General features: G+C 38.9%; 1 protein-coding gene across 24 annotated transcripts in view; it reads right to left on the minus strand.

The window, feature by feature from the left end:
• Positions 1-26,997, minus strand: part of sls (sallimus) — a 237,073-nt gene that overhangs the window by 68,494 nt on the left and 141,582 nt on the right. For all 24 annotated transcript variants that reach the window (XM_076369145.1, XM_076369150.1, XM_076369148.1 and 21 more), the window contains 14 exons: positions 26,571-26,714; positions 26,242-26,493; positions 23,237-25,938; positions 21,952-22,954; positions 21,224-21,625; positions 20,039-20,558; positions 19,409-19,580; positions 18,980-19,166; positions 15,789-16,128; positions 14,618-15,347; positions 13,720-14,058; positions 12,505-12,661; positions 11,950-12,116; positions 11,446-11,575 (listed from right to left, as the gene is read on the minus strand). In XM_076369145.1, coding sequence (XP_076225260.1) covers positions 11,446-11,575; positions 11,950-12,116; positions 12,505-12,661; positions 13,720-14,058; positions 14,618-15,347; positions 15,789-16,128; positions 18,980-19,166; positions 19,409-19,580; positions 20,039-20,558; positions 21,224-21,625; positions 21,952-22,954; positions 23,237-25,938; positions 26,242-26,493; positions 26,571-26,714 — 7,245 coding nt within the window. The remainder of the gene's footprint in view (positions 1-11,445; positions 11,576-11,949; positions 12,117-12,504; positions 12,662-13,719; positions 14,059-14,617; positions 15,348-15,788; positions 16,129-18,979; positions 19,167-19,408; positions 19,581-20,038; positions 20,559-21,223; positions 21,626-21,951; positions 22,955-23,236; positions 25,939-26,241; positions 26,494-26,570; positions 26,715-26,997) is intronic.

Below are 26,997 nucleotides of genomic sequence, written 5' to 3' on the forward strand. Positions count from 1 at the left end.
CGGTCTCCTTGAAGAAGCTACCGAAAATCAAAACGCGAGTGGCGGCCACGTCGCTCGGAGCCAAGTGGTCCGCGAGGTGCAACGCGGAAGTCCGTCTAGCATTCCAAGCTCGCTAATAACCACGTCGGGTCATTATTCTAGGGGAACGAGGTGGCGGAGGTGGTGGCCGTGCCGTAGTTTCCCGCCTCTCGAGGATGCAAAAACCCGAAGCCGAAGCCGCGACGGCGGCGGCGGCGGCGGCGGCGGCGGCAGCCGAGGGAGGAGAGTGGGCAGCGGTGATGCATGCAACACACAAACCGGGTGTACCCGAGGCCCGACCCGTGGTGGGGAAGGCTCTCGCGTCTGACGCCGCACACCACGCACACCTCTACCCCAAGGAGCTTAGTCTAGCCTTAATAGTCATCCGCTGGAAGCCGGAGAGACGAGAGACTTTTAGCATCCTCGGGGATCTACTTCTTTCTAGACGCGTTCCCAGCGGTAGCGAAGTGCTTCGAAGTGGTAGTCATCAGTGTCAAGAGACTTCGGTGGAAGATACTCGGCAGTGATAGTGAGAACGAACGGTGAACGACAGTTGACAGTTGGCTGCCTTCGATCGGACCGCTTCTCCATGCTGCGGGCTCGGTTCGATCGAAGTGCAGCCGCGTTTGAACTGGACACGTGTGATCGCGAGCTGGTGTCGAGTGTCGCGAAGGTGGTGCGCAGAGACGATCGCTATCGGCGAGAGATTTAGGTGACAAGCTCTTTCGTGAACCGTCTGGCCTACCCGGTTGTTTGACAGTTTCGCCGGTGAAGTTTCGATCTGTCGAGTTTCTAGCCGCTGGGCAGTCGTGTCCGACGGTTGATTTCGTTGAATCCCGCCTCGCAATGTGGCTCAATTCTTTTTAATTAATATCGCAGTGTCTTATCTGGATTACAGAAAAGGTGTCGGTCAGGTTGATCATTCTTTTCTCGCCTTTTTCGGGGGAGTGATTCATTTATTCGAGGCGGGAGAATCATTGTTTACCGTATGCTACACGCGCGGGACGGAGGCAGCTCGCATGAGATGACACAGAAACTTTATTCGATGAATCACTGGCGATTGGACTGGTCATGTACAAGAATAAAAATAAATTCGGGAACATTTTAGCGAGGCGTAATTGTCCCTGACCTTCTTCCTCCCCTTAGCTAACGGTAGCCGCTCTTTTACTTTCCTCTCCAGTTGGTTCCGTCTTTTCAGCTGCCAGCAACTCGACGATCGAAACTATTCCAGAGATCAATGTCTCGCACTTTCAACCCTATGTTATTCGAATATTGTAACAACGGTCTGCTTGAAATAAATTGCGCTCGAAACTACGCTGGTACACGTTTTTGCGAACCCTTCACCTAAATCTAGTATTAAAAGTCGGAACCTTCGCAATCGCTGCTCTATCGAGCAAGTTTATTAACCGGTTAAAACGAGAGAAACAAATTTGAAGCGGAGAAGATCGTGCAAGGAGAATGTATATTAATACTCAGACAGTTTTGTTGTTCTCGGTAATCGTTTATTTGCTCGCAGATCAATCGAACGCCCGTCCCGAAACGCTTTTGCGGATCGATGGTTTCATTGGTGCTTGGTGCTCGGTACTCGGGCCGCAGAGTCGGATTGCGGTTTTCACCAGAAATAATACCTTCCCGCCTTCCAGAGTGCGCTGACACGCGGCTACACCGTATTATTTCTGGCGCGGCTGAATCACTGGCAGCTGGGACGGCCGAAATAGTCGGCTTCGGCCTCCCTCCTGAGCGGCGGGCCAGCGGGGGTGGCCGAAGACCGAGGACGAAGGTGAACCGCGGAAAAGAAGGTCCGATGAATCACCCGGCGTTCTTTTTCGCCCGGCCGGACAGATGCTGCGACGCCTTGGCAGTTGTCTTCGGGTGCTTCAGGTGGTCGCGGTAGCCTCTTCAAGGTCGTCGGCGATGGACTCAGCTACCCCCTCCCTTCTGATCGATCGAATTGATCTGCTTCGACGATGGATTTGACGATTGACTTTTTTGTTCGACTGTTCGAGTGCCATGGGTCGAAAAACATTGTCGAAAATTGCTAAGCTTCTCTCGTTTCAGCTCGGAAACTGATTTGTTAATACTAAAATTACCGAACGGGTCGAACTGACCCACTGCAGAGTTTTTATTTTGCAAGAATTGAAATTATAAAGGTGTTTTAGCGAAAGAGTTTACATTTAATTTGTGTACTTGGACAGATTCGAATCTCAAGAAACGTATTGTTCTAATTTTTATAAGAAATTGGAAATAAGTCACTCTAATTGGTCGGTAGTTTCAGTATTAATTATTACGCTTTTTTATGTTCATATGGAAAAATTGTGAATACAATAGATGTTCTTTTTTAAATTTTGAAATAGATAATAGAAGAGATACAAGTAAATTATTCAAAGGGTAATAGACAAATAAATTTTACCCATTCGCTACCAGCATTCCTTTTAATAATATTCTGTATAATTAGAATATTTTATTAAATAAAACATATCGTCTTTATGAAATACAAGTAATGGCGAGGAAGGAAGATCTCGACGATATTAGACCGCATTATTCATGCGTTACAATTTTAAGTGAAAACACGAGATATGAAACATTGATCGTCGCAAGTATGCGACGCTGGTAGCGAACGTGTTAATTTGATTCTACGAATAGGCTGGCACTTTTAGGCAGGGTTACGGAGAATGCGATCGCGCCGCTTGGCACTCGAACGGTGTTGTATGGGTTAAACCCTTTGCGGTGTTGTATGGAGATAGAATTGATGTTTGATTTTGTGATGATTTTTCTTGCAATTCTTGATACAATGTGTAATGATAATCATATATGTGTATGTAGTTTTGGTGTTTTTGAATGTATTCAAATGAAAATAAATGGGGACTGTAAAGAGTTTACTCCTTAACGTATAATTTTCTTCGAATAAAATGATATTTTGGGAAGTTCGAGTTAAGTATTGGACTTATTCTTGTTTGATTATCGATGTAAAATTCTTACCATTCGATTTCTTACGCAAAGAAAAAGTGTTCGATACGCTTCTCCTGTTAAGGGGTTGATTTCTACTTATATATACTTTAGATCTATCGTTACACTAGTTTGTATAACGTCACAATTAATACCATATATACCATGTATAAAACCAGTTATATGCTTCCTCAAATATTTCAAATTAAATAAATCGTAATGTCGGAACCTTACTTCTCTTGAACCCACAACAAAAAAGTCAGAGATTAACCCTTTGCACTCGAGTTTAATTTCATATTTATGTATAGTTCCATACAGCCAAATTACAAAGTTCGATATCCAATATCAATGTTTATTTAACGTAACCATCCATGAAACATTCAAATAGAATACCTCTATCCTTCGATTCCTATATTACTTACATTAATATTAGTCATAAAACATACCATTGATATTCCATTAAAAAATGAAGAACACATTCGGTTGATGCAAAAGAATATTGACTTTCTTCGTACATGGTTAACAAGAACTTTCTTAACTATTACAACGTACATAAAGAACTTTCCTCATTTCCACTTAGTTCTAGTTAATCCAAACACTCGAGCTAAACTAAGTTCAAAAACTAAAAACGTCAAAACTTTTGCGTCAACTCAACATTTAGCAACAAAACGTTCGAGTGCGAAGGGTTAATAATACATAATAACAAGTGTTCCCATCACGAAATGTCTTTTTAATCGTTCTGGTATCTCCGGGACTTAATATTAGATTCATCACTATCCGATTTCAGTCGGTCTAATGGCTCTCTTTCCTGCTGCCACGCGTGCACGGGGTAAGATTGTACGCTTGAAATAAATTCATAGACCGAACGCGGCTGGTGATTAATTCTCTTGGTCGTTACCCAGCCAGGCCCGACCGCGACTCGCCTTATTTATGGCGAGGGTATCACGTGCCAGGTGATTTTCGTGCGGTTTTTCACTTGGTGGAGAACCTCTCTGCAATTAAAGATCGGCACGAAGCTACATTGTGCGGGCCGGCCAGGTTCCAATTAGACACGTCCGCCGAACGATGACTGAGAAACGAGCCCGCGGGATCGCTGGCGACCCGCGCCTACCCTCTCCGCGATTAATTGCACGCCCGGCCGGGATTAATTGGCCGGATTCATGGTCTAATTTCGCTGTCGGGTCGTAGCGGCGTGTCGGCGACCGGTCGCGGCTGGAGAACCCAACCCGTTGCAACTCGAGAAGATTTTTCCGCGACGATGAACTTTTTAGCCTAGTTGCTGATTCGAGGGAAACGAATGTTTAATGCAGCTTGGGATGTGTTTAATATTTAATATTTCAGACTTTTCTGGAAACATGTTTGAGTCAATGAACTTTGTGAATTCTTTTAATGTGTTTTAATGTTTTTTCATTGCGTGATTCTTTTTCAGTGTTTGTTGAGTGGTTTCGTGGATGATTTTTATTGATTTATTTTGGTGGATGTATTGTTGATGGAATTTAATTCTGTTTTTTGAAATATCGTATAGAATATTGTATTTGTAATATAATGCAATACAATTATGATATAAGATTTATTATATTCTTTGCAGTTCTTTTCTAAATTGTGAACTCTGAGTTTGTGGATTTCGTTGAGTTACAGTAAATTCTAGAATTTTTCGAAATAAATTGTTTAATGGAATTACAGAAGGTCTATCTTTATAAAGATTTAACGTTTTTATTTTTAAAGAAACTCGGCTTGGTAACTCCGTACAAAGATAGATATGTTTAAAGTTAACGTTTATTCTATTTTTCAACAGCGGATCGCTTCAAGGTTTAGGAATGATGTTATCCGCTCTCTAAAGTAATTGTTTACCATAACGCTCAAAATTAGGGATTCGGGTAGCAATGAATCGCAGTCTAACTTTAGAGTAACCTTTGGTAGGGCGATCTTCCACCCCAAGTTCCTAGAAGTAGACTAATTATAAACAATTGCTTTCTTTTAGGAAAGGATACGTAAATATTTCTAGAAGAAAGAAGATGAGTCACAAAACAATGAAATTTTCCTTCAAACCAGTCTATTTTAGAATAATCCACCATACTATCAAAAATAGAAGATCCACTACCAGAATTAGCTGCCTTCTGCCTAGGCTTCTCAATTCTGAATCATACCGCAGACAGAATATTTTAACTGGAACACGATTAAACTTAACTGTTTACACAGTATTCCTATGAATCCTCTACTCTATAAGATTTTTAAATCAGTCTTCACCAATCCATAAAACTTTTCTTCGAAATTATTATGTTCCAAAATAATCTACCACCCCTATACCTAAAAATAAACCTACCATTTCCTAAGTTTTCTTGAAATACTCTATCTCAACTAGTACTCAATATGCGATTTTCTAGTACTGTTAAGTATACGTAAGTAAACAAACATTGTCCCCAAAGATATTCTCACAATTACAATTGTAAAACCAATTAGCGTTGCTTATAAACATACTTTATTCCACAAGCTTTACAATCTGTCTCCATTACTTCTACAATAATCTATCACTCCATTATCCAAAAATATCCTTCAGTTATCATTTAAAACTTCTCTATTATCTCAAATTTCTCTCTATCACCTAAAAATTCCCTTTACTATTCAAAAATCGCCACTACTATCCGAAAATTCTCTTTCCCTTTTCAAAATTCCTATTACTATCTACAAACTGTCTGTACCATCCAAAAACTCTTTCCCATTTCACCCAAAATTCTCTATCCCAAAACACTACACTCAAACGATGATTTTCGAAAGCAGCCAAGCGTATCAAAGTAAACACTCGTTATTCCAGAAACCTAGCGATGTATCCAAAGATATACCCGCTGGGGGGAATCGAAGGGGACTTTTCCTAGCTATCGATAATCGTAAAACCAATCAGCGTCTCCGCGAATATTCCGCGGTTGAGCCAAGTTTCCGGGACCCTACGGCATTGCGGGAACGTATATATATTTACGGTCGGCCATATTTATGCCGCGTTTATAAAATGTGAAAGTGGCCTCTCTCGCAGGAGGCCGAGCTGTGACGCTCGATGAAGAAGGAGAGAGAGAGAGAGAGAGAGAGAGAGAGAGAGAGAGAGAGAGAGAGAGAGACACAGAGAGAGAGAGAAAGAGAGAGAGAGAGAGAAACACACAGAGAGAGAGGGACCCCACGTGAATTTACCGAGACTTCGGGGAGTTCCGAACCGGCGACCAAATATAGCCGGGTAATGTAATACACGTCACATGGTCAGAAATAGCCTAAGAAGAGGGCCTAGCCGAGTCTGCACACGGCACTGAGCTGTCTCGCGCGCGCCGGCTTGTCCCGCCGTTTTCCGAAGCGGTGCGCCCGGTGTACACGCACCAGAAGCGATGGAAGAAAATACGTTTACCTCTTCGCGCTCGTTAAACCAGTTACCGTGAGAGAAAGGTGATACTCGGAACAGAAACGAGCGTCGTTAACACGTTGACTACCGCGAGAATTTCGAGCGTTTTGTGTTAGGGATAATTATTCTTTCATAAAAATGGCGAATGGTACTGTTTCCAATTTAAAGGCGAAGTGATAATCATAAAAGCTAAAAATGATTTTGTTATCAATCAATTTTGTTATCATAATTATTATACTAGTGTGTAAGATACTTATGTTACTAAATATTTTCATTCGACAACAGTTTCCTTATTGTAATCGTTTCCAAGCAATTTGGAAGCTCATCGGTGACCACCGCAGTCAACGTGTTAACAAATACGTGCACAGGGTGTTCCCGAAATCGTACTACCACATGATAATAGGAAGAAGCAGAAATGTGCGTCAAATATTACAAAATTAATAGAAAGAATCTGTATGCAGAAACAGAGTAAAACCTTGATGATTCCATTTAATTGGAAGAGTAATAATTAAGACGAATGAAGGCACAAGAAGATGTTTTTTGAGATGTATTTACAGAAGTCGATTGTATGTAATTGTAGGGTACAATTTAAGAATTCGAATTTAACCAGGGCAATGGAATTTAATTGGACGATCTAGATTGTGAAAAATAGCAACTCGATTAAGCTGATCTTTGATGACAGAAGCTGAATACGATTCGGACTCGAGATTCTACTACAAATCAGTAGAATGAAGTTCTTTTATAAAAGATTTTATTTCTGAGATAATCGACTTAGAAAGTTTATGAAGCACACGTGTACTGATATTGTTAAGTAGAAATAGCCGGTGATGTTTAACTAATATGTAATGTAGGCTTTATATTAATCTAAAGTAGACGATCAATGTGTAAGAATGATGTAATTGTAAGACAGAATAAAATAAAGTCGATATGAAATGGACACCTTTGAATAGATCACTTTTATGTAATATTGCCTTTTAGACGTTCTGCACTTACAGAACTGTGAACTGTGTAGATATCAGTGAAAAGTTTTCAGAATAAGTTGCAAAATAATATTTAGTGTGTTTGAATCAGGTTTTTTATTGTTTTCCTAAATCCTTTTCTTAGCGACGCTGACTGTAATTTTCTATTGAAATATAATAAATTAGAAAATTACTTTTTAATAACTTCGAAGTTTCTTATTAAAAGATAAAAGCAATATTTATTAAAAAACCTATATACTCTTATTCATATTTCTAAATACTATTAATTAGACTTTAATAATTTAATCAATAAATAACAAAACAATTTATATAAAATAACAAACCCTCAGTTTAATACTAATTGAAGACATTTAATAGACTACAATTTCACAGCTCAATCCTAAGTAAACACAAATTTAATTACAATTATAAGTTCTGTTCGATATGTCGCAAAGAATGTTGTTAAAAGTTTTTAGTTTCCACGATTTTTCGACACAGGGCGCGCAGCGCATTTTATTGTTTCCTTTCCGAAAGATCTCGATATCCAGGGTCAGAAATAGTCACGGCTGCACCCGACTTCCGAGCAGGGGGGCGAACCCCGAGGTTTCCACGCGTTCTGTTATTTTAGCCGCAATAAATCTGCCAAGTGTTGCAGCGGGCCGGCTCGTTCCCTGTCTAGCACGACGTCTTATTGTTTGATCGATCGTAACGGTGATTAAGAAGTCTATTTCTGGTCGGCCGAAAACCGCGAGAAACTCGCGCTTTTATATTATTTTCGGGGTGACGAACGGCGACGCGAATTGTTTTACGAGACACGCAGCTGAGTCACCCGGCATCCCGGTTGGAAGTCGACGTTCGTTTTCGCAAGCGAACGACAGATTTACGAGACCGAGGACGTATTAAACGAAGTAATTCACTTCGCGAAGTCGCTGACCAATTAATGAATGACCCCCTTTTTCTCTGGGAAAGAATGCCTAGTCTATTTTCGCTTTCGATCGGTTGACAACTTGTTCGTTTCTTAGTATGAACTTTAGAAAGATTTTTCCGGAATTTCAGAAAGTATAATAAAAATATTTTCAATGATAATTTTACTTTATTTTCTAATGTAGTGTACCTATTTGAAAATAGTTTTTACAGTTTATTTAGTTTTAGTCAATGGAATAAAAGTATTTTTATTAATCGTTTTGCTTTACTTAAAACTATGGTACACTTGAAAGTAGTTTTTGATATTTTCGTGAACAGAATAGAAATATTTTTATTTGCAGTGTTGTATTTTAGAGATAGTATGTAAATGTAGCTAGGTAAAATCGCCAGCATCGCTAGAAAACGCGAAAAGTGGAAGAAATATGAAACTCCACTAATATATTACTTGTGGTAAATACTAAGGATTTCTATGTGTTTTTCGTGTGGACCTTTAAATATGCTTTTCCTAACGACAGTGTAAATATTTCGAGAATAATTATTTCGATTGCGATTTTTTCATTTCGGAAGCATACATTTGTCGAATAAGATTAAAGGTGTAATATTTTGAAGTGTTCAAAAATTCATATTTTGTAAATGCCTTTAAGCATAGTAAATATTAAGCATAAATATTAATATAAATATTAAGCATAAATTAAAGTAAATGTACCAATAGTTAATCAGTTGAACTTACATAAATATAAATATTTAATATGAAATATACTATAAATATTTATATTTATATTATATATCCATATTTATAATATAAATATACTATCCGTATAACCTTAATCACTTAATTATTAGCACATTTACCTTAATCAGCTTCAGCACCAAAATCCCCCCTCAAACAGTACATTATCACCTTCCCAAGAGTCCCCAATCATTATTAACCCGTTGGCGTATTATTTTCTGTCACTACTACGCTCGTATACCATTTTACCATCGACAATTTGGAAGACCACTGTCACTACAAATTTACATTGAAGACAAACTGTTAACAGCAAAATAATTTCTGCTTTAATCCATGGACAATGAACAACACTGATTTTTATTAAATTAATCTAATAAAAATCATCATCACGAGTCTCACTCTTCGTATGACAGAGGGTTAAATCACTCGAACTGATTTCCACTCAACAAATCCATCGCATTAAATCCCGGGATGCCTTTCCCATCGATTAAAAAGAGATTCCCATCCACCCTTCTACCCTTATGAACTACATCTCCTAACATATATATTTATATACACCTATAAATCGTGTGAAACTGTGTCGAATCGGCAACAAACGAGTCTTGTACGTACTTAAAACAATCGATTTTATTGGCCTTTCCATTGTACAATAATAAATAATCGATTAGTAGAATGTTAAGGAGGGTTTCTGCGTGTTTTTAGTCGTGTAACTATAAACTTCTCTCGCCGGTGTAGAACTGAATCGAATTCTCTCTTTCCGTGTGTTACGTGTATATCGGCGAACGGGGTAACGGTGTACACTTACAAATAATCTATATTTATATTTATATACATATATATACATACATATGTATATATATATAAATGATACATATACATTTATGTATATATATATATATGTATATATATCTAGTTATGTATATGTATATGTATATGCATATGTATAATATATAATGTTTACGATACACGTATATGCTTGTTTATAATGAACATCGACACTAAAAAAAAGAACGAACGAGTAAACGAGCTCTTCTTGTCCGCGTTTCACGCCGACGTATCGTTGTCATCGTATCATCGCTCAATGCTTCGTCACTGTCTACCTGGTTTGCTTTCGCGGTTCTCTCATAGATTCTTAGACGGCGTGCGCGAACGATCCATCGCGTATAAACCGGATCGTTCTTCTTCTTCCCCCTCCCTCCCGTTTATCTACGGATTTTTATGTACAACTGAATAAGGGAAGGAAATCGCGATGCGTCTCTCGCCGAGGAAGAAAACTTTTCTGGTCGGAAAAGAAACTTCCTCTTGTCGAAGCACCACCTTCGATATCTCTGCTCGCGAGTCGCGAATCTTCTACGGCCCGAAAAAACGTATGCGGATGCGTCTCGCTCGTTGATTTTGTAATAAATATGCACCGTTCGATGGTAATCTTTGTTTTTCTTTTGCATCCGTCATCCGCATCCGTATTTTTTTTTTGTTTCAGCTTAGCGTAGAAGACAATCGAGAAACAAGAACCGCGAAAACCGCTTCGACCCGTTTCACTTCTCGTTCTCTCGCGTCCTCGACGAAACGATCTCAATCTTTTGTTTCAGCACCACCTTCGCGCGCTCGCGGCATTGTTCCCTTTCACGCTCTCTTAATCCACTTCCCTGAAAGCGTGTTCCGTTCCTCGGAACCTCTGTCTCTTTGCTTTAAAACCTTTTTCCCTAAACGTCTCGTTTCACTCGCTCGTCTACTTTCAAAAAAACACGACGAGTTAGTAAGTACACAACTCCCCAGGCTCGCTCGAGACTTTTGATTAAAACGTCGGGCGGGGCGAGTGATTCGGGGGATACGGGGCGGGGAGATGGCAGGTTATGGGATTCCTTTTTAGAGGGGGCAACGAAAAAAAGCGAAAAAAAGAATGAAAACACGCACGGGGTCCTCGATGGCGCGCGATCGACAGAGAAACGCGGACTGAGACCGTTTGTAGTGGTTTGCCTGTAGTTTCTTCCAAAATATTGTGTTTCTGTGGCTTTCTCATATTGAAAATTATATTCTGAATCATTTTTATAGACACGTTATTCATAACTGAAAGTTAATTCCGAAGAAAAGGAAAATTTCTATGATTTTCTGGTTGTTTCAACTCTTTGTGTCCTGAAGGTACTTCGAAATACTACTTTATTTTGTAAAATATCACCCTTCGATTCACTTCGTTTAGAGTGAAGTACCGGTATTTCTGTTTTAATGACCGTATAGAAGTATTTTTGATATTCGTATGTATTCAAACAGTTTTGGGTATGGGAGATTTGAGAAACAAAGGAAGTAAGAGTAATTCTGGACACAAAGGGTTAAGAATGAAAATTTCTGTGTGCTTGTTCTTTTTTTATTGGAAGGATCTACGTCTCAGATTCGAACACGTTTCTCCGCCAGTCCCTAGAGGCTTATCCCGTCCATTCAATCGCGCTTCGTGTTAGCAATTGAACATGTATCTTTTATTCAATTCTTACTTTTGACGATGAGTTTGGCGGAGGTTTCTACGGTGCCGGCTGAGGTGGTAGCTCGGCAGGTGAAGGTGCCAGTGTCCTCTTCGTATGTTGTTGCTATGAGGAGGACGGCGTTGTTGCCCTCGTGTATCATCTAGAATTTAAAGGTTTTATTCGTTAATGAATATTCTGCTCGATTAATGATTTTCTGATTGTTTTAACGTTATAATAATCTGAGAAAAATTGTTATTTAACCTTTAACCGCTAAACAGTAGTCTCAGAGACTTCATGAGTATTTAAGTGATTGTAATTTCTTTTACAAATATTTTGTTTCATTTTAAAACTCAAATTTACGAATGATCTACCTTTTTACATTATAGAAATAAAGTTTGAATGTATGTGGTAAATTGATTTGAATGCTTAGTTACTAAAAAAAATGTTAACCTTTTATTATGCAAGGAGAGGAGAAGATTCAATTGAAATTGATAAAGCAATTAAGGTTTAAAACACGGTTTTAATTGAACCTACCTGGAAATCAGGTGACTGCGGGATCAAGGCACCTTCACGATACCATTGGATGGTCGGCTTTGGTTTAGCTGGTGTGACTTGGGTTTTGAATTGCGCCGGTTGCCCTTCCAGGACTATCTGGTCCTTCAAAGGTGTCAGTTTGGGCAAAGTGTCAGCTGCGTCGGGAGCTAATTGGAAATATTAAATATGTTTATTATATTAAGAATTTTTAAAGTGAAAAGTATTTGAAATCTTTTGATGCATTTATTTATAACAGTTTTGGTTTAACTAATGTACAAATAGCATTTAAATTGAAATATTGGAACGATGTATGTAAAATTGTCATTTTATATGGAAGATTTTAAATAAAAGAATCTAAATCTAATTATTTTCTTATCAATAGCCAGAAGTAATAGATTGGAAAAGTTTATACAAAGAATAATTTAATATAATTCCTATTTGTAAAATAAAAAATTACCAATCTTTCATATTACTTTTAATTTTCCATAATTTCAAAAATAATTTTACACCTGCTTGCAATCATTGTTCATATAAAATAGATTACAGTGTGCTCACCAAGAACTCTGAGATTAGCTGAAGTGGTCACATCGCCAGCTGGATTCTTAGCGATGCACTTGTAAACACCCTCGTCTTCGGGGAACGCTTCAGAGATCCTCAGAGTGCATAGTTCACCCTCCTTCTGCATTTGGAAGTACTTGGACGGCTTGATCACCTGTAATATTAAATATGTTTGTAAAAAATTTGTACTTTCAGATACTAGAGAATGAATAACCTAAGCAATATTACATAAATTAATTAGCAATTATTTAAACGAGGGCTAGATAGGAAATTAAACTACCCGTGTGTACTCATTCTTACGCTGAATGCTAAGGGCTGAGTGTGATTTTATACTTGGGACAGTATAATTATTTGTAGGAGAAAAAAACTGATTAAAACCAAAAGTACACACTTTCAGTAAGATAAAAGAAAACTTCCAATGGCAGGTGATAGTTTTTTGGAAGTTTCAGGAAACTTTGGAAATTCAACAGTAATTTTTTTTCTCTGAATAACATATTATGTACAATTCTTCGGGTTCGAGTAATTAATTGAAAGGAGCAAATAGAAATTATTCTATACATTCTTTTCTACAATACATGTATGTACACTTTTACAGTTGGGGATATAACTCATCAATGATCATTCTTTTACCGATTTTCACTACTTACGTAAATTTCATAGGTTCTAGTAACTCACTATTAAACAATATGTTGCCAGCGAAGCTGTTTAATGTTATTCGGCTCTTATTCTACCATCGGAATAACTGAATTAAAGATCGTAACAAATACATTTCACGTTTGACGATACCTGTTATTCTGAACATAACAAATTCCTTAGTAGACCAAATTAAATACGTGTCTCACTTTAATCTTTAGAAAATATAAATTCCCATGTATATCCATGATCTTCTTATACTTTAGACCGAATCAAATTATAATATGAAATACAGAAAGATAGTGAACCATATTTACGAATTATATTAAATAAAATATATACAGTATTATTAAAAAATATATTATAATAATATATTAAATAAAGAATATACAATATTATTAAATAATATATTATAAGAATATATTAAATAATATTTTAAATATTTAATAACGAAGAATAGAAATATTTAAAATATTTATTCAAAAGAATTATTGGATCATTTTAATTTATTTTATTATTTTAAAAAAATATAATTTCTTTAATTATTTATATACGAAATTATAATATTAAGATAAATACCTTGTCGCCCTTTTTCCATTGCACCGTTGGTACCGGTTTCCCAGAGATCCTGCACGCGAAAGCGACAGATGTTCCCTCTTTGATCGTTTGGTCTCTCAACGGCTCTACAACCGTTGGCGCCTTCTCGACGCCAGGAGTCGTCGGTTTCGCCATTTTCGTCGGGGACTGGGGTCCTCGCACGGTGCACTCGCCATCGCAACGCGCCTCCCCGGCGCTGTTTATCGCGACGCACTCGTATTTTCCTGAATCTTCCGGCACTGTCTCTAGGATCAGCAGCGTGTAAATATTGTCCTCCTCAAGTGTCTTGTAACGAATGTCCGCTGTTACTTTCTTGCCGTTCTGTAAACACGTGAATAGCCAAAAAGGTTCATTTATTGCTGAAGAGATTATTCATTATAATTAGACACTAAACAGTGCCAGGTAAATGTTTACATTTAAAATGGAATTGAATGTTTACGTAAACACGTTAGAGTATATTACAAAATCATATAAAAATATTGTTTAAACAATTATGTGAAAAGAATGTATTTAGAAGCATGCATTAATTTCTTGGAAACGTGCATTATCTTTAGTGAAAGTATCAAAAGATACTTTTAACACTTCAACTTAGAATTATTTTACAAGTTTAAGTTTCCCTCTGTCGATTTCTAGACTTTCAACTATACTGATTGCAAAATTAATACATTCTGTTAAATCAATTTTATAATCATTATAGAAAAAATCAAAAAGTCAATGAAAGAAAAATAATTAAACTCGAAAAATAATCGTAAATCAAAAATTATGAAATGTATTTTTTGATACCTTCAGAAAAATAAAATTTAAGAAACTCATAAGAAAAGATTATATAATTGTATTAAAAGATAACTAAATAAAAAAAGTCCATAAGGAAATAAATTACCTTTAACCAATAAACGTCCAGAGGTTTAGTTCCAGTCACTTTAGCGTCGAATCTAGCCAGTTGACCGGTAGTCACCGAGGTGTTCTGAATAGTCGACAGGAAACTTGGCGGTACCACTCCTCCTCTTCCGGGCTGTCTTCTGCGCTCCTCGACCACCAAGTTAGCGCTGCACTTCGCTTTTCCGCCTCTGTTCTCAGCGATCACGGAGAAGACACCGGAATCTTCCATAAACACTTGCCTCACGATCAATACGGATTTAGTGCTGAACGTGTAGATCTGAAGATCCGGCGAGTTTTGGATCGGGAAGTCCTCGCGGTACCATTTAATATTTGGCAACGGGTCGCCGTCGAATTCGACTTCGAAGCGCGCTTGTTCTTGCTCGAAAGCTCTGCAAGGCTGAATCTTCTTCGTGAACACTGGAGGTTTAGCTGGTTTTACTGCGCCCTGGACAACGCGTTCTTGGGTCTTCGCCTTGTGCTCCATTTCGGTGGTTTCCGTGGCTGTGATCTTTCTGGTGATCTCTAGATCGCCTTTAAGCTCCTTCTGCGTTTGCTTCTGCTTGGCTACGTGCACCTCGCGACCATGCACTGTTGACTCCGATGGTTCCGGAGGGTACTTGCCGCTGCTCTTCGTGCGTTCGATATCTATGTCCACTTCCGTTGTGTGTGGTTTCTTCACGTACTTTGTTGTCTGCGTTGTTTCCTGGGTTGTCTCTTCCTTCTTGTCTTCCCTGAAGGAACCAGAGGATTTATTTGCGTTTTATAATCTGGTTTTTGTATCTGAGCTATTATGAGATGGTTAATTACACGATGAAAAGTAGAATTTAATGAAATTTACTGTGTAGAGAACCAATCTAGCGTTCTAACTTTAAAGTTCGGAATCGTTTATTCAAAGATGTTTTAACTCTACAAAACAAAAAGAGAATTTTGATCAAGTAACGTATGCATAATATGAAATGTTTTAACACTAAAATTTGCAAAGACGAACTAGGGAAGAATGCCGTGTTTGTTACAAATGTATAAAAATTCACAATCGACCAATATCAAAGACCGTTCAGTCAATAACCAAATAAGATACAAGATAAAAATAGAAAAGAAAGAAGGAATAAAAATTATTTTAGTTATTGAAATTTAAAGAATACTAATAACTATTAAAGCCTACGAATACGTACAAGGTTTCTTCGTATTTCTGTGCCATCCCCTTAGCCACGGAGTGGGCGACGATCTTCTCACCGGGAATGGCGAACTGGTGACTGGATTCTCTCAGTCTGCTCTCCTTCAGCACCTGTTCCTCTTCGAGGTTCATCAGCTTGTTGTAGTAATCCTCGTTCTTCTTGCTCTTCACGGATTTCTGCCATTCTGTCTCGGGCTCTTTGATCACTTTCTGACCAAGGTGCTCGGTGGCGATCTCGATACCCTGCGAGACGTTGTGATGCCTTTCGTCGAACACTCTCTCGAGCTCTGTGTTCTGTCGTTCCGTTTGGTATTGGGTCAGCCCGTAATCATACCAGGCTAGGGAAAAGACACGTTAGACTCCTCCCTTCTTACATTGTCACCGCGGAAGACAACGCATGCTAGACGAATATGAACCCGTTCAGGCTCGCAAACATTCAATCCATATCGCAGATGCGACGTTTCAGGATTTTAATTAATAACAGTTCTTTATTACTACTTATTGCTATTGTAATATCATTTCTTAAATTCAGTGTCCATTTTTCTTTGGTTTCGATTCATTCAATTTCAACGTTTCGATGTGCGTATAGATACTAAGTTTCATATTTTATTATCATATCAATCATCCTGGTAATTCGAATGTTTCTTTGTTTTTAATTAAAAAAATGCAGTGTTGGTTATATAAGAAATGTGCAATTAAAAAGCCGGTCAGCTTGCTTTTTCAATTTATTGATTCTACTTTATCATTTATGAGAATTCTGCTAAAGTGTTTGATTTAATGCTTTGAATCTGGAATCAAATGTTTCACTTGCAATTGATTGGATTTCATATATTACTTGAGAATCGTGGAACGTGACATCTTCGCAACAAGAAAATTTCTCTAGAACCACTGGGAAAATACGACACAGTACTTCATTGGCGATGCAACACATATCGACGTCTCCAGCACGTGGGGGACATGGTGTCCGGAAACCAAACTACGGAGACAGAGACATCCGGGCAGTTGGAGTTAGAGCACGTGGTTAACACGATTTCATTCCTTTTCTTACATTTTTTTTGTTCATCATTCCAACAGTAACACATCCATTATTCTCTGGAAGGGTTTCTAATTTCTAACATTTCAAGACTTGGCGATTGCGTGTCCGGAGTTCGAGTGCCACTTTAAACGCTAGAACTACCAAATACGTAGAAATTCATACATCAATTTTGAAAAATTTACTTTTCTGAGAAGTTCGTAGATAAAGTTATTTTACATAAGACTCATATTAAATAAAAGTTATTTTAAATAAGAGTTATTATAAACGAAAGTTATTTGAAATAAAAACACAAAATTTTATCTGCGTCTTTAAAATTAAAAGAGTATAAAAATTTGTTGAAGTTTCTGCTCGATAGTTTTATCGGTAAATTAACCAGACGACAGTTTCAATTAAAAAGAAACTTTCTCGTCGGTCGTTAATTAATTAAAATTATCGATCGTTCATAAGGATCGATCTCCGTCACACGAAACCCGCCCGAGGGAAGTATGGACAAAAGGGAACATAAATGTTCTAAAAAGAAAAAACAAAAAATAAGTAACAAAACTCCTTCAACTGACGGCGATTAGGTGCGATTAACGTAGACGCTAACACGACATGTACAGCACTCTGAGAAATACGGACTCTGCTCAACCATTTGCGCTAATTACGGATCAGATTGTAGTCAAGTGAACCCGAGGACTCGAAGAAACAATACATTAAATAAAATTTCAACAAAACAAGGCTGAGAGAGAACGAAGTTTCTTTTCTTTTCTGAAAGAAAAAAAAATATTAAGAATAACCATTAATTAGCAGCAAACCCGTTTTCTCCAGTGAATTAGGCGTCGAGCAACACGGAGGAAAACATTTCGAGGATTCCGAGATGCCATTCTAATTCCACGATTCATTGAACAGGACGAAACGATCGATTAAGACGAAGGAAATCCACGTTCTTCGTTAAGTATAATTACTTATACTTTTCCATGAAGAAAGAAAAAGGAAGAAAAAAATTCGACGAATTATTCTGATGAATTCTAATTAATTCGTCTGATCCTCGGGATTATTTTGAGCAGCGCGAGTCACGTAATCAAAGTCAGAAATATTTTTCTCCGTGTAGATCGGGATTACATTAACGGAAAGAAAACAAAAAAGGAAAAAAAACAATGAAGAAACAATTAATAAATGAACGTGGTGTGGTTTCTCGATAGATTGTTCCATACCTGAGCGCCGCTTGTTTGCGAAACGGAGCAGTCGATACCTTTCGTCACGTTAGACGGCGTTTATTGCTCGACAGATTGCCCGTCGAATCCCGAAGAAGAAGGAAGAAGAAGAAGAAGAAGTAGAAGAAGAAGTAGAAGAAGAAGAAGAAGCTCTCTGCTATCTTTCGAATTCCTTCGTGACATTTCGTATTGGAGGAGACGGGATTTGGGGATGAAAGTTTGGTGTTTGGTTTTCGAATAATGGTCTCGAGTGTTATATCTGTGCCTCGAGTGGAATGCATGTGTCGTATCGATATTTTATGTACTGTGTTCACGGTTGTCGCGATCTACCGTTTACCATTCTCGATCGCTTACACTGGGAACAACCGCGTTTTCCTTTACATTTTCTTCTCTCGTGTGGTATTATTGTGCCGTTGTTCGATTACTGGCGGATTTTCATTTGTTCTTTGTATGTGCTTGCATCCTTTGTGCCGTGTGCAACTAACTTCATACTGTTTGACGACGTTCAACAAATTCTTAGCGCTTTTCTAGAGTACTCTCAACATTCGCTTACTGATTCTCGGAGATTTCGTTGAACTTAGACATTGTTTTTATTCGAAAACTTAATCTTACAGAAAGGAAATTTTTACGTTCATAAAATTGTCTGAATCCGAAAATTTTTGGAATTAAATTTCTTGCAAATTCAGATTGATACACAAATAGTTTTTTAATCAGAGAAATTCAGTGCACTAGAATTTACAACAGGTACCTGTTGAATGCTAGAATATGTTAAAGTAAGGTTAAAAATTTGTTGGACAATGTGAATTATGTGCCTTTTGTCGGTCTCATGTATAGAAATTGGAAAAGTTTAATGTGTGGTAGAATTATTTCAGATGGTGCGTTGAGATGTATTCGAAACACAAAGGATGCAAAACGACACGTTTATGTAAGAGAGTTTCTGTTGCAGGATAAACTTACGCCTTGGAGAGTTCTTCAACACTCCGCGATAATCGTCGCTCCTTGGTTTCACTGTCAACGTCGTTTCCGTGCGAGCTTCGCCGACCGAACTTCTGGCGATCACTTCGACCTTTCCGTGGTCGTATTGTCTTGTTTTTGGTATATCCAGGTGATACATGCCGTCGTAGGTGAGCTTGTAACGTGATCCCTAAATAAATTAATAAAATTTTAATGTGAAATATATAATTATACGATGTAATATGTAACATAAAATTTTATTAAATTATTCATTAATAATTTATGTTTCTTATTTTAATTGAACCTATGAGTTAACAAAGATTTATTTATGAAAGTTTAACTCAAAAGATGAAATATAATAAAAGGAACAATTTATAAATGTTTGTATATGTAATTTTCTATTTCTTTTCAATAATAATAGTTAAAACTTACATTAACCACGGTGTGTCCGTTGATGATCCACATCACGCGTGGTCTAGGATGACCAGTAACACGACAGCAGAACCTGGACCAATCGCCTTCTTCGACAGTCACGGGTTCTGGTTTGCTGACGAATGTCGGCGGTGCTCGCACCTTTTCTTCTTCACCTTCTTCCTCAGGTACTCTACAACATTTATATATTTATAAAATTCATATATTCAAACTTTAAAAATTTTCAAAATTATAATCAAAACTCTTCAAGCTTTTCTAAAATAAAGTAATTACAGAACAAATTATCATTCTACTTAAAATAATATTTTAAATTTCCTATTATGTCACATGTATTAACCCTTCATAAACGGCAATATATTTCACCATAAATATTCAGTATTCTCTGATGAAATATCGACGATATTTTTTCCAACTGACACAAAAAAAAATCCTGCATTAACAAAGGAACTGACCTATTTTATTCCAGTGTTGCATATATTACTCTATACAAAATTTAACATAGAATTGTAAATTTTATCTATTTTACTGTGTCGAATCAAATAGCAACTGACAGACGCTTCCAGAGTGCAAAAGGTTTAATATAATTTTTTCCAAAACTTAATAAAGTCTATCTACTATCGAAATACTCACATTTGCCATGCAGCTTCCATTTCTCTGATCTTCTCGATACTCTTCATGCCTTTAGGCAGCTGGGACTCGTAAATGATGCCAGGCTTTCCGGCAGTTCGGATCACGGCGCGCGTTTCGTCCATGCCGTAAAGGTTCGTCGCCCTGCAAAGATACTCTCCGCTGTCTTCTGGGTAGACCCAGCCGAAGTTCATTGCTACGTAGCCGAAATCGTAGATCGGCGTGAACCTGTTCTTCTGCGGCAGCGGTTTGCCGTTGAAGAACCATTCGACCTTCATATTCGGGTCGCCGACTGGCGCCAATTGGCACTCGAACTTCGTGCTGTTCATCTCGACCAACTCGGTTTGGTCTTGTATCTGGGTAACGAAACGTGGGGGTTGTTTCTTGTCCGCGTCGTATAGGTCGTCTTCCGTTAAATGAACTTCGGATGTGTATTTCTTGATGGTCGCTTCCATTTGCATCAACGCTTCCGATTTCTTCATGCCCTTTGGCACTTGATTTTGCAAAATGATGCTCGGTAGTCCTGACAAGCAGATTGGAGACGAATAAATGAGAGTGGACGGACGATGATATTATATCTACCGTTTTTAACGCAATGTTATTTGAAAGGCTCATTTTCCAAATCGACTAACTCCAGCTTCTTTATTTTTACTTTTTACTACATATATTTTAAAGAAATTTCTCTATTAACAAGGATTAACAGCACCAAATGACAACAATTTTTTGGCTATCCAAAGGTAGGTGAGTATAAGAAGGGTTCTTCGAGAATGAAATTCGAGAATCAAACTTAATATTACATAAAATAAGTAAGTTTCAAATGTCTTGATTGTTAGAAACAGGGAGCTGGGAATTATAAAGTGAATTTTTCAAGAATTAAATATTAAAACTAATACTAAGTAAAACACTAAGTTTCAAAAATGGAAAATATAAATATCTAGAACTTAGAATCTATTTTTTTATTCAACTAATATGAATTAATGTAAAATAATAAAAAAAAAGATAGAGATCCAATGCATAATCATTTTTCAACGAAAATACAAAAAGTAAATTATTATATAAATTATAAATCAATTATTATAAATATATTATTATAACATCGATAAGAAATGAGGTGTGGGTGTAAGGGTGAAATCATTTTGAAAATAGCAAATAGAAAATATTTCATAGATAATTTCATAACTAACTTACTTTTGCATGAAACCGATGCTCTGGTAGTATCCTCTCCAAAGTCATTGACGGCCTTGCACACGTATTCTCCTGAATCCTCTGGATAGACATACAGGATGTCCATGGACACGAATCCCATGTCATACGTGCTCCTGTATCTGTGACCAGCTGGAATCAATTTTCCATTGCGGTACCACTCGATACGCAAATTCGGGTCATCCTTTGGTTCCACGCGACACTCGAACCTGACGGGTTCGGATTCATCAACGGTCGCCGATTGGATTTGAGTGATGAATTTCGGCGGCTGTCGCGGCACCTGCTCTTCCGGTGGTGGTTCGCTGATTGGTCCGCGTTCCAATTCCTTCAGTTTCTCGCCGCTCATGCCTGATGGCAGCTGGGACTCGAAGTCAATAGTTTTCTTAGCTAAAACATTAGAAAAATGTATTATTCATCGATAAATTAACGCTTCTCATAATCAATTTTCGATAAAAAAACTAATTACATACTTCGCAAATTTTAATACCACGATTAATAACAAAATTATTAGACAAGCCGAAATAACTTATGTCTAGCCTTCTCTTCTACAATTATTGAAAAGACTTAAATACTTTTGAGAGAAGCTATTTAAAAAATAATTTACTAAAAATTTATTAAAAAAGAATTGATCTACATCCTTCTTTCAGAATCAATTTGTAACATTTACCTTTACTACATTCAATATTTAATCGATATTCTAGTCTTTTACTTACATTTACAAGTGATGGTAGCTTTAGTAGTAGCAGATCCCCACTTATTAGTAGCTCTGCAAACGTATTCTCCACTGTCCCTGGCGTAGGTATAAGACATATCCAAAGAAATGAAGCCAAAGTCGTTTATCTGATGAACTCTGGAGCCAGTCGCGAATGATCGTCCATTGTGGAACCAGTCGATACGCATGGTAGAATCTCCAACAGGCTCTACTCTACAATCAAAGTGACTAGGCGCTCCTTCCTCGACTTCGATATCTTTCAGCTCTACGGTAAACTTAGGAGGATTAGGTGTCTCTTCTTCGGTCAGAATTTCATCCCTCTTGTAGAGAGCCTCTTCCAGTTTCTGAATGCTCTCTGTTCCAGTCTTGAAGTTGGTAGGCAATTGGGGTTCCAGGATGATGCCTTGACGTCCACGGACCTGCAGCTTGCAGGACACGGTAGCTTCGCCGTGGCGATTGGTCGCTTTGCAGGTGTATAAACCAGAGTCACGTTGGTAGCAGTTAGCGACCTCCAAAATGACGAAGCCGAAGTCATGAATGGTTTTGATCCTGCTGCCAGCTAGAAGAGGCTTTCCGTTGTGGAACCATTCGACTCTCATGCTGGAGTCATTGATAGGTGTCAGCCTGCACTCGAAGTGAGCCAGAGAGTTTTCTGTTAGTGTTAAATCAGATGGTGTCGTGACAAATTCCGGTGGCTTGCCGGTGTCATCTTCAGGTGTAGCTGCGCTGGGCTCGTTTCCTAGGCCTTCAAGCTCGGCGATCTTGTCGATGGTGCTCTCCATTCCCTTAGGTAACTGCGACTCTAAGATTATACTGCGTTTTCCAGTGCACTTCATCGTGCAGGTGGTGACAGCTTCGCCGTACTCGTTCGAAGCGCGACAGCTGTACTCGCCGGAGTCTTCTGGGTAGATCGGCGAGATCTCGAGGATCACGAAGCCGAAGTCGCAGAACGTGCGGAAACGGGAACCGGTTCGCAATGGTTTTCCGTTCCAGAACCATTCGACCTGTAACGGTCAGATGTTACTTCAGTTTTGTTAATCTGGATTTTTAAAAATATTTTTATATCGTCCTTTAAAGATTCGTTTGATACTATAGAATTGTGTAATTGTAAAATTTTAATGCTTGAGAATTTAAATTTGATATGAATCTAAACAATAAGGTTAATTCCAATTAATTCAATTTGACTAATCAATGAAACAGCGACACTAGCAGTGCTATTGAAATAATAAATAATAAATTAATAAAATTAAGAAAGAATAGAAATCCATAAAACAACGCAATATTACCTTTAACTTGGGATCGTCGGTAGGCGTAAGTCTAGCTTCAAAGTGCGCGCTCTCGCCCTCGCGAAGGCCATCGATATTGCTCAGCGGCACGGTGAACACCGGAGCCTTTCCACGTTCTTCGGTCACTTTCTCGTCCCTCGTCCTGATCATTGAATCCTCTAGCGTTTGGATCTTCTCTAAACCACCCTCCATACCCTTAGGCAACTGGGACTCCAAGATCAAGCTAGCCTTGGAGTAGCACTTCAATGTTGCCTTCGTTGTATCCTCTCCATACTTATTAAAAGCCCTGCACTCGTATACTCCAGAATTCTCCTCGTAGCAGTAAAGTATGTCCAAGATAACAATGCCAAAATCGTGGAAGGTCCTGTAACGATGTCCATGAGGAAGTTTCTTCCCATTGTAGTACCATTCAACCTTCAAATCAGGGTCAGTCACTGGTGTCAGTCTAGCCTCGAAGTGAGCAGACTGTCCTTCAACAAGTTTGGTAATGTCAGTAATCTGTGTGATGAACTTAGGAGGTTCAGCGACTGGTGTGGTAGGCGTAGCAGGTTGTTCGCCGCCATAGCTCTCCAGCTCGCGGATCCTAGCAAGGGAATCGGGCTGAAGGGAGTCAAGATACACTCCACTCTTGCCGAAGCACCTCAAAGTTGCCTTGGTGTAGTCCTCGCCATATTTATTGCTTGCCTTGCAGACATACTCGCCAGTGTCGTGTGCCATCACTCCAGCTATGTCCATCACCACGAAACCGAAGTCAGACACCATTTTGAACCTTGAGGAATGTCTCAAAGGCTGACCATTGTGGAACCATTCGACCTTCATATGAGGATCGCCAACAGGAATTAGCGTGCACTCGAAGTGCGCTGATTGGCCATCTTTCAAGCCTTCCAGAGATTGAATCTGAGTAGTGAACTTGGGCTTCTGACCCTTCGACTTGTCAACACACTCTAGCTGTACGCTGATTTCAGCTTTGCCCCATTTGTTGGTTGCTCTGCAAGAATAAGTGCCGGAGTCTTCGATTTTAGTACCTAGCACTTCGAGAACAACCATGCCAAACGCGTAGACTGTTCTAGTGCGATGACTAGCTTCCAGTGGTTTGCCATTGTAGAACCATTCGACGACCATCGTTTGGTCACCAGTTGGAGTAAGGGAAGCTTCGAAGTGAGCGATTTCGCCTTCGGACAGGTTGGTTAAGTTTTCGAACTGCGAGGTGAACACTGGAGGATGTCCCTCTTCGCTTTCTGGTGGTCCGCCTTCTTGGCGTTTCAGAGACTCCTCTAGGTCTTGGATAGCTTCCAGACCCTCTTTACCCTTAGGATGTTGAGATCTCTCAATGATGTTCTCCTTCGTCGAGCAGTACACTGTAGTGGATGTGAAAGCTTCTCCAGCTTTGTTGTAAGCTTTGCATGTGTATATACCGGAGTCTCTGTCGTAGACATCGGTCAGATCCAATGTAACAAATCCAAAGTCGCTGGTCATCTTGAACCTGGACCCATGTTCCAAAGCCTTGCCATTGAAGTACCATTCGATCTTCAAATTAGGATCCTCCTTAGGCTCCACCTGGCCCTCCAAGTGAAGAGGTTCAGACTCACCAAGTTTGAATTCAGGCTGCAGGGGAACTGTCCAGATTGGTTTAGGGTATTCATGCTCAGGGCCTTCATCAGGTCTCTTATATTTGGACAAGTAAGCGTCCTCTGCTTCTTTGACTTTCTGCAGACCAGCTTCTCCTTGAGGATGCTGGGTCTGAAGATAGATGTTCTGCTTGCTGATGCACTTCAACGTTCCAGATGTCTGTGCAGAGCCCTTTGAATTAGTTGCTTTCACGATCACTACACCAGAGTCTTCTTCATAAGCATGGTTGATGTCTAGAGCAACATAACCAAAGTCGTAAGTCGATTTGTACCTCGCTCCAGATGGCAGGGGCTTTCCATTGATGAACCATTCGATCTTCATCGTTGGGTCTTTAGAAGGCTCCACGTTGCACTCGAAGTGGACGTTGTCACCTTCGATACATTCTACGTTGTTCAAGTGAGTAATGAAGACTGGCTCCTCATAGGTAGGCTCTGGTTGTTCTGCGCTGGTCACCTGAGGTTGTTCCAGGGCGTCAATCTTGGGAAGAGCATCGGGATGAAGAGTGTCACCTAGCAACCAATGACGATCGACGATCTTCAAGCTGCAAGTGGATACAGCTTCTCCAAGTAGATTTGTAGCTTTGCAGGTGTAAATTGCTGAGTCATCTGCTCTTAGACCGTTTATAGACAGAGTCACCAGGCCAAAGTCGAAGGTGCTGCGAAGTCTCGTTCCTGTTTGTAGGGATATTCCATTCTTGAACCATTCCACTCGAAGATTGGGATCTGCTCTTGGCTCGACTTGGGCTTCAAGGTAGACGTGCTGGCCCTCGACTAGTTTGTCGAAGCTCTCTAGATGTTTGGTGAACACCGGTGCTTGTTGGGGTGTAGTGTCCACGAACATTTCTGGGACCTTGTTCATCTCGGCTTCTTTCAGTTGGATCTTCTGCCAAGCGTCCGGTTGCAGGCTGTCTGCATCGATGGCTGAGCGGGCTTTCACTTTCAGAGATATAGAGGATACTGCTTCTCCGGCTTTGTTGATCGCCTTGCACGTGTACACGCCGGAGTCTTCGGGTATGACTTTCAGGATGTCGAGAGTCACGTAACCGAAGTCGTGGCTCACGTGGAAACGAGAACCTGAGGGAAACAATTGTGTTAGTTATTATTGAAGAGGAATTTAAAAATAGGTGTTCCTCGACGTGAATAATTTTTATGTCATGATTCTTGTTTAATGAAATATATGTTCTAAAATATAATTTGGAGAAGACTAATAAGACATTGAGTGGAGTTCGGAAAAATATGTGAAAATTATATTTTTATTTGTGTCACATTCAACGTGTTCTCTACTTGAAGGTTTTATGGTTTATAAGCGACCGTTTGTTTTAATTAAATTAAATAAGTCTATTTTTTATTTTCTTCTATGATCTGGGAAATGCTTACCCATTTTCAGTTCAACTCCGTTTATGTACCATTCGAATCTCAAACTGCCATCACCAACAGGTACGACTCTGCACTCGTATCTAGCCATTTGTCCTTCCCACAATTCTGTGGGACCCGTCAACAGTTGCGTGAAGATCGGTTTGTCGAATACTTTATCTGGCTCTTCAGCACGGCCTGGTTTGTCAGCTTCAAGCTGTGCGATCTTGCGTTGGGCTTCAGGGTGTTGGGTGTCTAATTGTATACTAGCTTTACCTGTATACAAAAAATCATCACAATCAGTAACAGTTAATATTTCTAAGAGAAATTGGTTTGAGAATAATGATACCGACTCTTGATCTTCATTGAAGCTGTAGTGACCGCTTCACCAAGCGCGTTGGTAGCACGGCACATGTAGACACCTTCATCCTCCTCGCGCACGTGAGTAATATCCAGGGACACGAATCCGAAATCGTGGACTTTGGTAATTCTAGAGCCTAAATATTGAGAAGTTAAGACATTTCATGAGGAATTCAATAATTAAAACAATAAACCAACGTTGGCTATATTGATCCTAACTATCAAAAAGTAAGGACTCATATCTTTTATCAATTAGAATTTTATTTCACTAAAAAAGTATTAATATTGATAGTTTCATGAACTAAAATAAGCACCACGTGGTCCAACGAAATTTAATTTATCAATAGAATCACAGTGCCTATCAAAATGATTGTAGTTTTTCTATTTTACAATTACTGGAATTATTCCATTTTCAAGTAG

This window comes from Nomia melanderi, chromosome 7 (genome assembly GCF_051020985.1).
Source record: "Nomia melanderi isolate GNS246 chromosome 7, iyNomMela1, whole genome shotgun sequence".
NCBI classification, from domain to species: Eukaryota; Metazoa; Arthropoda; class Insecta; order Hymenoptera; family Halictidae; genus Nomia; species Nomia melanderi.